General features: G+C 38.1%; 1 protein-coding gene across 1 annotated transcript in view; it reads left to right on the forward strand.

The window, feature by feature from the left end:
* wdr31 (WD repeat domain 31) overlaps positions 1-7,089 on the forward strand; it is an 8,229-nt gene extending 1,140 nt beyond the window's left edge. Inside the window, exons 2-10 of the mRNA XM_035659275.1 lie at positions 455-525; positions 1,046-1,178; positions 1,461-1,535; positions 1,651-1,795; positions 2,457-2,557; positions 2,751-2,818; positions 3,557-3,698; positions 4,617-4,779; positions 4,883-7,089. Coding sequence (XP_035515168.1) covers positions 479-525; positions 1,046-1,178; positions 1,461-1,535; positions 1,651-1,795; positions 2,457-2,557; positions 2,751-2,818; positions 3,557-3,698; positions 4,617-4,779; positions 4,883-5,085 — 1,077 coding nt within the window. The 5' untranslated portion in view covers positions 455-478 and the 3' untranslated portion in view covers positions 5,086-7,089. The remainder of the gene's footprint in view (positions 1-454; positions 526-1,045; positions 1,179-1,460; positions 1,536-1,650; positions 1,796-2,456; positions 2,558-2,750; positions 2,819-3,556; positions 3,699-4,616; positions 4,780-4,882) is intronic.
* Positions 7,090-10,736: the final 3,647 nt, after the last annotated feature.

Here is a 10,736-nt window from a genome sequence, read left to right on the forward strand (position 1 = left end):
TGGCTCTGTGTGTGTGTGTGTGGGGCTCTCTCTCTCTGTGTGTGTGTGTGTGTGTGTGTGACCTTGTGGACTGGTCTGTCTTACCCTTATGCAAGATATTTTGCAGTAAGAGACTGTATGCTTAAGACAGGATGTGTGATATGTTTATGTAGGTAAGCCTTAATAGTATTGTACACACTGTAGTAGTCAATAATTAGAACAAGATCCTATACAGTATTCTTATATGCATTTTCTGCAAGAGGAGACTTTTAGTTTAAGTCAAAGCATTAAAGTCTCAGTCTGATATTTCAGCCAGTGACCCGAGTGTATTTAATTGCAGTGATACACTTTAGGACATTCGGTGTGTGTCCATAGCCTCTCATCATCACCGCTCAGTAAGATGGATAGACATTTATGGATGCAACCATGTTTTTTTTTTTACCCTAGTTTGATAGCATTACTCTCTGTGTGTCAGTGTGGCTGCAGGTTCCTAGCAGACATGGGCAAACTACAGAGCAAGTTTCGCAAGAGGTCTGAACTCTACAGGTGAGACGTGCACCACTGAAAGAGTTTCTGTGTCCTTGTGTGTGCAATAAATACTGATTACAACCAGGATTTCAGCATAAAGTCTGTTCACACTAGAGAAAAATAAAAACAAAATACTATAAAAGATGTATGTATGCATACTAAATGTAATTAGTTTGTGGCTGCGGTTTTGTTGAATTACTCTCAGACTCAATTTTTGAAAAATGTATTCAAAACTTAAATAAATCTCTTGGAACATCTTGTGAAATAAACAGTTTACTAAATTAATCTTTGGGAAAATATGTGGAGTTTACTCCAGAGGATTGTTTTAATTTCAGTAATTTATCTGAAGCATATTTAGCAGTGCAACCTGTAAAGGAACATAATATGAGACTAATACAGACATAGATATAGGCTAAAATGAGTTATCCTCACCAATATTAATATTCATGAATATAGTTATTGATACAAATGAAAGTAGTGGCTGAATAATGTTTAAGTTGTGCATATTTATTTTACTATTGGTGTTTTTTGTGTTCAGGACAACTCAGGGGGAGAAGGCAGATCATACCTTTGACAGTCAGGTGGTGCAGTATGAACCTGCTCATCAAGGGTCCGTCAACACTGTCACCAATCTCAGTCCAGATCTGTGTGTTTCCGGTGGGACTGACCAGGTAAATTCATCTTTGCGCTAGTAGCTGATTACTTCAAAACGACAGATTTTTTCCCGTTTTTCTTCTGGCTTTTAGAGAAGTTGAAGTAATAAATGAACCAGTGTAATAGTTTTAAGATCATTTATTCGGATGTCTAATGCAAGACAAAGACTGAAATCCCACAATTCACATTTTCATTTAGACTCTATACAAGGTGACATGGAAATCACTGAATGAGATAAGGAAATAATAATGTGGAATTCTGTGGAAAACCCTCAAACATGTGTGTGTCTGGCACCGTAGGCTGTGGTGGTGTATGACTGGAAACAAGGCCGGATGTGTCAGTCCTTTCAGGGTCACAACCGAGAGGTTACCAAGGTAACGTCAATACTGTGTATGCGTGCAAACTGATAAAGGTGTGACGCTGTTCATTTCACATATACGTGTCCTCTGGTCTCGTCTCCTCTTTATTCTGCCTCCATTCATCTGCCAGGTGGTGTGTTATCCAGGAAGTACGTGGATCTTTAGTGCCTCACGGGACAAGACTGTTCTGATGTGGGACCTAAACCAGGGAGACGAACCTATTCAGGAATTTTGTGGTCATGAGTTGGTGGTCAATGGTCTAGCCGTCAGCCCTGGTACACACCCACACACACAATGAGTTTCCTCACTCATGAGTAAATGAGTGATCATACGAAATGTATTCTGTTAAATATCCGTTCAGATAGCATCTTATTTAGCTCAAAACATAGCCTACAGTAAAAAAACAAACAAATAAATTCCTTGTATTCGATTTGGTTTGGAAACTCTCTGAGGACAGTTCATGGATAATAAACAAAAAGCAGAACAACACACCCATCGCCAGATCATCTCTTCTTTCTGCAGAGGACAGAAACATCTGCAGACTTGGTTAAATATCTGTCTCCCTAATGGCCGCCAGTCATTGAAGCACTTAATGTACAAAAGTTCTGTAAAAACCAAACTCTGGGTGTAGCTGTTCCAAACATACTTAAATGCTGCTACAGTAGATGAAGTAATCTATCAACCTGCCACCTGTCATGAATATGAGTGAAATGTTTTAATTCCCAAGAAAACTAGTGTAGTAGATCCTTTGGTGTGTTCTTTTTTGGCAACGGGACAATTCTTTCATGTTATGTTTTTATACATTTCAGGTGAAAAATGTTAACTAGCCCTGGAGGTTAAGAGGCATTTGCCTTTCAATGTTTAGTAAATTCATGCATTTTTTCACATTATTGATCTGCACTGAACATATGGAACTGTTTTCATTGTGGTTTGTAGAGGGGAGAAAGCTGTGCACCGGTTCTCGTGACAACTGGATGTGCCTGTGGGATATTGAATCTGCAAAATGTGAACAGAGACACAACATTTCTAGAAACCTGGTGAGAATAATAGTATGTGCTTTATTTGTGCACACAACCTTGTACAAAGAATTGTTTCAAGGCTGGATCGCCTTAGGTGTGTACCTGTCCATGCAAGAAAAATAATCAAATCAATAAGCCATTCAATCTTTACTTCCCGAGTTCGTACCCTGCAGGCTTTAAACTTTTGCACTTTCCTCTCTTCTCTGTCCAGGTCACTCATGTGTGTTGGGTACCGGGCAGCTCCTCTGTAGTCCAGACCTCTGAGGATAAGACCATAAGGTACAGAAAGATTTGCTACTGCAACTATATTACTGTAGCAAAGCAATCTACTTTGGTTGCAGCTGGTAATATGAAATATGCTGACTTGTTTCCACTTCATAGGGAAATATATGTATGTAAGGCTTTTAAATGCTAAAATCAAAAGCACATGCACTTGCCTTAATTTTCAAATGATGCGTTTGTGGAACACATGGTGATGTTGACTGATAAGTATAGATTTAGAAAAATAAAGAGAGGCAGCCAACTGACAGGTCATCTTTACCAAGAGTCAGGTCACAAAAAACATTCACTCATGCAACTGTTATTTACTGCTGAGTGATTTGAGTGCCGTTATCCCAACAAGGTCAGCCAAAATTTAGCTGTACCTACAGTAGCCAATTAGAATACCGGAGGTGGTATTAAGTCTTGGGATTGTGCCTATGCTCTTTCATAAAATGGCACAGCAGTCCAGTTTTCACTGGTGGTGGGAGAAAGAGAATAAACAAATGTGATTTTAGCTGATGAACCAACTGGTCAATATAGTTGTGGTTGATGGCGGCTGCCTGTACATTAGCATCTGTTACTCTGGGATCTAACATCACCTCATGCAGCTAACTGTTGGTTTGGAATAAATAATTCTGAACATGTTTATCCCGCCTATATGTCAGGTTGTATCTTTGATGTTAATATGCACATACACTACATGTCCTTGCTTGCAGATACGTATTTGTACATTCATGTTTTTGTGCATGTGTACAGGGTGTGGGACAGCCGTGCATGGCAGGTGACCAATACTTTTCCAGCCAAGCAATACATCCAGACCCACTGTGACGTTTCTCCAAATGGAAACTACTTGGTGTCCAGTAGCAACGGCTTCGGAGGCCAGGGCTGTGAAGCCACGGTGAGACCATTAGAGGTGTTTGTGTGGTTGTCGGCTGTATAGGTGTATATGTACAGATGGTGGCTAGGCAGTCAGTAGTTTACCTATTGTCAGGGTTAAATAAAGATAAAGTAGGAAGGCCAGGGGCTACTCAGTCAATACCAGGTCTTTTTTATTTTTTATCAAACAAAACAATAGTTAGGCATTACTCTTGTGCAGACGGTGTCTCAGTGTTGGCTGTGTGGGTTTTAACCCAAGTTTTGTTTAGAAAAGATGACATTGTTGTTTTTAATTGTAATTAGTCGGATTCAGAACAAGAAAATCCCTCGATTGTGAACAACTTGTCTCCAACAGCCTTGAAAATGTACCTCATCAATATATCATTATGATGACTGTTTCATTGTTAATTTTAAGGTGGATGGATGTCATCTTTCCGTATTTGTTCTTATTGTAACCTTTTCTATGTATATTTGTATGTTTATTTTAATTCTAATTTAATTAAGTAATATTGCATATAATAGTTATTATAATTTATCAATAATGGAGATAGTTTTATCATTATTATTGACTAGATCGAACCACTGAGTTGGTTATGGCGCAATCTCTTGGCTAAATTTTTATATATATATATATATATATATATATATATATATATATATATTAGGGCTTTTATGCCTTTTTAAGGGATGGAGACAGCTGAAGGTAGACAGAAAAGGGGAAGAGAGAGGGGGGATGACACGCAATAAAGGTCCACAGGCTGGTATTGAACCCTGGCCTCTGCAGTAAGCCTTGGTACATGGGGAGCAAGCTGTACCAGGTGAGCTACTGGGCGCCCCATGGCACAACCTCTAATTTGTCCACTGCCTTATGCAGAGAGCTCTGAAACCTTTGACACTGTCATTGTCATTTGTCTCAGTGGAGTTGTGTCTGTGTTACTAGCTCTGGGACCTGCGTCAGCCAGGCTGTAAAGTTGTGGAGTACAGAGGCCACCTCCAGACCACAGCTTGCTGTATGTTTCTGCCTGTGCCTCCTGGAAGCACAGCACGGGTAGCAACGTCCTCCCATGACGGCTCTATCAAAATCTGGGATCAGAACACAGCAGGTAACACCCACTCATGGATGGAAAAAAATACTCACACTGTTTGGTTGTTTCATCTTTTTACACTAACTCTCCTCCAATTCTCCCTCCGCCATCCTCTGTTCAGCCTGTTTAGCGACGCTGGCTCTGGATGGCGCTGGTCCACTGGTTTCTCTGTCTCCCAATGACACCACCAATCTGCTGTGTGCCAGCTTCAACTCTGGCCTACACCATATCCAGGTGGGCCTGGGATCAAACCAGGCTCAGGGATCTGGGGCAGGTTCAGGTGGAGCTGGTGGCCTGGACATAAAAGTTCTGGCACGCTTCTGACAGCCCACAGGAGCCTGGTGTGACTAATAACTTTGTGAGCAGCATCACTGGATATCCATATCCATGGTCATGCAATGTTCGTTTTAAAAAAAAATAATTTTACGTACTTCTATAAACTTTTTTGCTTAACTAGACTGCCATACAGTGAAGAATGAAAGAAGAGGTAAGTATGAAAAGGAAGGGGCGATACTGAATGGAGGATGCACCTTTTGTCCAGCAGAGCCACATGGATGCCCATCATAGCTGCTCTTCTAGGAGACTGGTCTGTAAGTCATATTATCCATTAATTGATGAGACCATAAACACCATAATGATTCTGCATGGATTGCTGCCTTCTTGGACCAAGCCAGAATATCTGAGGATTTTATACACTACTTCAGCTAGGTGGAGTTGACGAGGTGCTTCGTGCACATGTCGTATTGCTTTTATTGGTGGTGCTGAATACACGTTTGGAGGACAACTTAATGCGGAAGGAGCGGTATTTGGAAATTTGGAAGCATTCGGACGTAGCAGGAAAATATCTGGTCAGGTGTTAAAGGTGAGACTGATAGAGAATTGGAAGCCAAATAGAATTTCAAACTAACAGTATGTCATTGTTTTTTTTCCGGATAAAATGTAGTAGCTGCAGTCAGACCTGCAGTCTGGTATGTTAAAAACTTTGTGGAAAATGTGTGTTTTTATCACCAAAACAGAGTAATGAGGAACATGTACAATGTTGATAATAATGTAACCGTTGATTAGTTTGTACTGTAGCTTTAACCTGTCAAGTTTTAGACCAAATGAATACCTACAACACAAAACTGTATAAACATGCATTGTTTTAGGTAGAATTCAATTGATAAAGGTTTTTAAAGATACAGATTCTGATATTTTTTAACTGAAGATGTCGATATCCAATATATTTAAATTTGAATATACTATGCAAACTACCTGAGTTGTTAGAATTAAAAATTGCTATACTTTAGCCAGAAACTGATAATATTAGCAGCCTTAAGTGAGTGAATTTGGCTGCACGTTACATTCCTACCTAAACTAAATATTGACAGGACATACGTTAAACCACTGTTGTATTTGAAGTTTGAAACTTAGTACTTACTTGCAGTTTCAGTACTTAACCTTTTGTTAGTAGATATCCAGGTGATCATTTCTACTGAAGACAGTGGCTGCTAACTCATCCTATTCCATTTTAGAGAACTGTATGCAACTAGAGGAACAATATTGGACAGGCCAGGTCGTGGATCACATTAACCAGTTTAGCTGTAATGTACTCTCAGGTGATGCCAAAAACAGGTATAAATTGGTTTAGTATCTACTGAACTTTGTTCCAGGCAGACAAAACACAGAAACAAAAGGTTGCAGGCTACAGTGAAAACTAGGTCCAGTGTGTAACATTTAGGGGGATCTACTGGCAGAAATGGAATATAATATGCAAAACTATGTTTTCATTATTAGTGCATAATCACCTGAAAATAAGAATCAGTATGTTTTTGTTACCTTAGAATTAGTCTATTATACCTGCAGATGCTGCGGCCTTCCATAGAGGCCGCTATGTTTCTACAGTAGCCCAGAAGGGAAAAACCTAACACTGGCTCTCGACAGGGGCGTTTGCATTTTGCAGCCACCGTAGTTTCTCCTTCGCGCTGGGAAGGGGAGGGTGAAGCGAGGGAGTTGCAATCTGTAACCACACCACTAGATGCGACTAAATCCTACACACTGGTCCTTTTAAAAGTAGCAATAAGAGAACTCATTCAACTGTTATGTGTGGCTCTGTTATACAGTGCTAGGGAGTCCATGTTCAATTATTCATTATTTTTCTACAATTTAAGGAACACGCAGTAGGTACCAAAGATTATCAGACATTTCGTTTTGTGAGAATTTACTGTTTGGGTATTTGTCACTCTACATCCCCACTTGATTAAATTTGATCTGTGTTTGATACATTATGATTAAGCAATAAATAAGGCATTTTATGTCTGAGGAACAAACCTTGGTTGTAGCTCTTTGTGTCAGCTGAGATTTTTAAACTTGGTTGCAGACTTATATTTAATATGCTTCTTACATACTTGTCATTAAATATGAATGCTTTATTCACCTCATTCAGTACTACAGGTAAATTTAATCATTCATAACTGCTCACTCAGAGATGTATCCCAATACAAATCAATCGTTTGTACATTGTGCCGACTGTGAGAAAAGATCTAGTAGAATATATATTTATATATATTCCTCTTTTCCAGTAACAGCTGATGTCTAACTGACATTGCTGGCATGTTTCAATTCAGACCTGAAAGCTACTGTGTACAACTTAAATTTCAGCTACTGACCAGTTTCACTGGAACTGAAATGCTCATTTAAGGAAGGAACCTCCTTTTAATTTTGGGTGGAAAAGAGAGATTTATCAGCACCACCTAGTGCCAGAAATGTTCTTGACAGAGATCACCAAATACTGTAAGTACTACAAAATAAAACGATGTATTTAAAGTGATTCATCCAATAAAATTAATTAAACTAATTAAAACCTAAATGGACATTTAATCTCAAACTAGACTTGCATTAGTTTGATGGATTCCTTTGACTCTGGTATTCCTGAGACTGAATGGTGACACTTTTTAAAATCCTAAAATAATTCTTTTTTTTTTAACAACATAAAAAATTAACATATGCATTCACACCCGGGGATGTAACATCAATAAATCACGAATGATTTGGAAAGTAGAACACTTTGTCATTCTGTGGTGTTTCATTTATTCAAATCTGGACCTCATTTTCACTTTTGACACAAAATAAATTTAGCCATCTGCAGGTTTCGATTAAGACACATTCACACACACAAGTAGACAACATCAGCAGGCAGGCATGTCACTGAAATACAGAAATAAAAATAAAAAATGGTCAAAAAGATGAATTGATGAAATTAAAAGAATCTACACCTAATCAAAATTCAAGAGATACAAATAATTCCCTTAAATTAGAGAAAAATATATATTGGCACGTTATAAAAAACAGGCTACGTGGAATAATAGAATAAGTAGGATACAGTCAGACACATTACATTAAATTAATGGAATTACTCGCCATTTAACAGGCAGTTTACAGACAGAATAAATATAATCTGAATGTAGCTCAATCAATCCAGTACTGAGAGACGCCAATATCCACCGGCATCTTTCAACATCCAAGTGGTAATGTCAAGTGGTACGAGTAGGCTTACAGCTAGTGGCAACTGGACTGTTTTCAAGCCGTTTTTTGTATTTTGAGATTTTTGTGGTGCTAGAAATAATTAATAAAACTGAGAGAACTTGTGTGCAATTTGAACAGACAGTACAGTTCGATTCCTTGTTATTATTCACCAAAACTTCTCAGTGTTAAAAACACAAGAGCTGATAAGAGCCCTGCGAAATCCTGAATCTTTTAAAGTCCTGTAGCAACTTAAGTAAAAGGTCACACATCTGCGTTTGAATTCCATACAGTAATGAACGAGAACCGGACCCCTTGAGATCAACTTTAGTACCATAATCCACTGGAAGGCTAAATAAACCTTCCTTCAATAACATACAAGATTATTACAATTCAGCTAACATCTTCATAAATCACACATGCTGTCATTAGTAAAACACAAGTCATTGGCTACAGACTGAAACCACACATTACAACACACCAGCATCAAGCATCTCCTTCAAGTCCGCTTTACCTCTGCAAATAATGAAAAAAATCATCATTTTACACAAGTTTGCCAACATGTCAGAGATCACAAGATAGACTGCTGTGATGATGTGTTTGTGTCCATCCTTGGCTTGTAATGTCAAACAGCCATAGTAAGTGTGATCATTTGGTCTATCCAGTACAGTCATCAGTGCAAATAAGACTCATCGTAATACAAATTCCTAAATGTAATTAACTTCCGGCTAATCCATCACATCACATTTTGAAAAGCTTCTCTACCTAGGCAGTCGACAACATGTATATCATTTAACATAACATTATAGGCATAAAAACATAGCATGCAAAAATATGCCAGATTACTTTGGCTACCTGGGTGGAGGGGTTTCCTGCAGATATGAACTGGGTGTGTTTGGGGTTAACGAGATCTTTTAAAATTGAGGCATTTTCAAACTATTGATACATATTAAGTCGATCTGTATTCAAACACTTTTTGCTGGTAGCAAATCTTCATTACAAGTAGGGCGCACTATTAATCGAAATATTACTGAAATTGCAAAATAGCAAGTGCAATATGCAAATAGCTGAACTTTAAGGTTTTTGATAAAAGGTAAAACGTGACCAAAACGGCTTTCTAATGAAATACTGTAGTTCTGAAGAGATTCCCAGGCCTATTAATCGTTTTCTCTAGATTGAAGAAAATATGTTTAATAATGTATAATAATGGTAATTATCTGTAAGTGCTGAGAAGCAGCCACGAGCCCATGTTTTTGTACCCGGTGTTACTGTGATGCAACAACTTTCATTTCCAAGAATGTTAACGCGGCACCCTCATTATACTGAGAAACAGCAGGACTGGGGCAGAAATGCCTCCCAAAGCATCTCACACAAACTATATACAAGTTGCTGAGGAGTTTGTTAAATCTGAGTAGTGTCGCCAACTGTAAGAGCCATCTGATCAGTTCAGCCATCCTGCAACATTACTGACTTGTCTCCTTCTTTAGTCAATCTTAGTAATGAGACACTAAAAGCAAACATTTATCCCCCAGATTTGCACAGCATTAGGGTCATTTATATAAAACAGAGTCCAGATTCTATAAATTGAAATTACAAAAGGGGGAATACGAATAGATGATGACTTGTGTTAAACATAGAGGAGGAGCACGGCTGGTATGACAGTACATGAAGAGAAATATAAAAAAAGATTGGCAGAAATAAAGATATAAAAAGCCCTATTACACTAACAAGCTATAGTTAGCTACAGTGATGCACACTAAGCAGGTGTCCAAAGCACAGTTTTAACAGTGTTTTACTGTAAATATCAATAAGGCTGGTTGTAAATCTCTCCTAAAGTTACTATAAGAGCTGTGTACATCAGCCTCAAGCCTGACCTTTCCAATGCAGATTCAAATGGGGTTTTACAGTACATATATGTATTTTTACTACAGAATCAGAGGGACTAGACATGTAAGATACATTAATATGTAATCAAGTTGAGTAATTGATCCCAGTAACTCTACTTCACTAAAAACGATCATCCTAAAAAGATGTATTAAGACATAGTTCAAGTCAGTGTGATGTCCATGTAATTTTATCTAAACCACACATTTAAAATGCTATTTCCCAATTTAAACTTTAGAATCACTAGCTGCAATAATCACTATAGTAAATCCATGCAAAACAATGATAAAAAGCTGGATTTGATCTTAGACATAAATCAAATGTTGCAATTTCAACATGATGCAAGTACACCAACAGTGCACCCAGTTTATCAGTAAGTATTGGACGTTATCGAGACAGATTTCAAAAGATAAGTGACTCAAAGAGACCAAGACATGATTTTAATATACTTGATATCTCTTTTCCAATTCTATGTGTGTTGGTTGAGTCCCTGAGATATTGCTGCCTGTATGCATTTTCTCCTAGTCTGATGGTGACTTTTTGATACAGTGCTTTTCCATTTCACAAGCTTTAAACACACACACACACAC

This window comes from Morone saxatilis, unplaced genomic scaffold, assembly GCF_004916995.1.
Source record: "Morone saxatilis isolate NCDOM2014 unplaced genomic scaffold, NCSU_SB_2.0 Contig16, whole genome shotgun sequence".
Taxonomy (NCBI): domain Eukaryota; kingdom Metazoa; phylum Chordata; class Actinopteri; family Moronidae; genus Morone; species Morone saxatilis.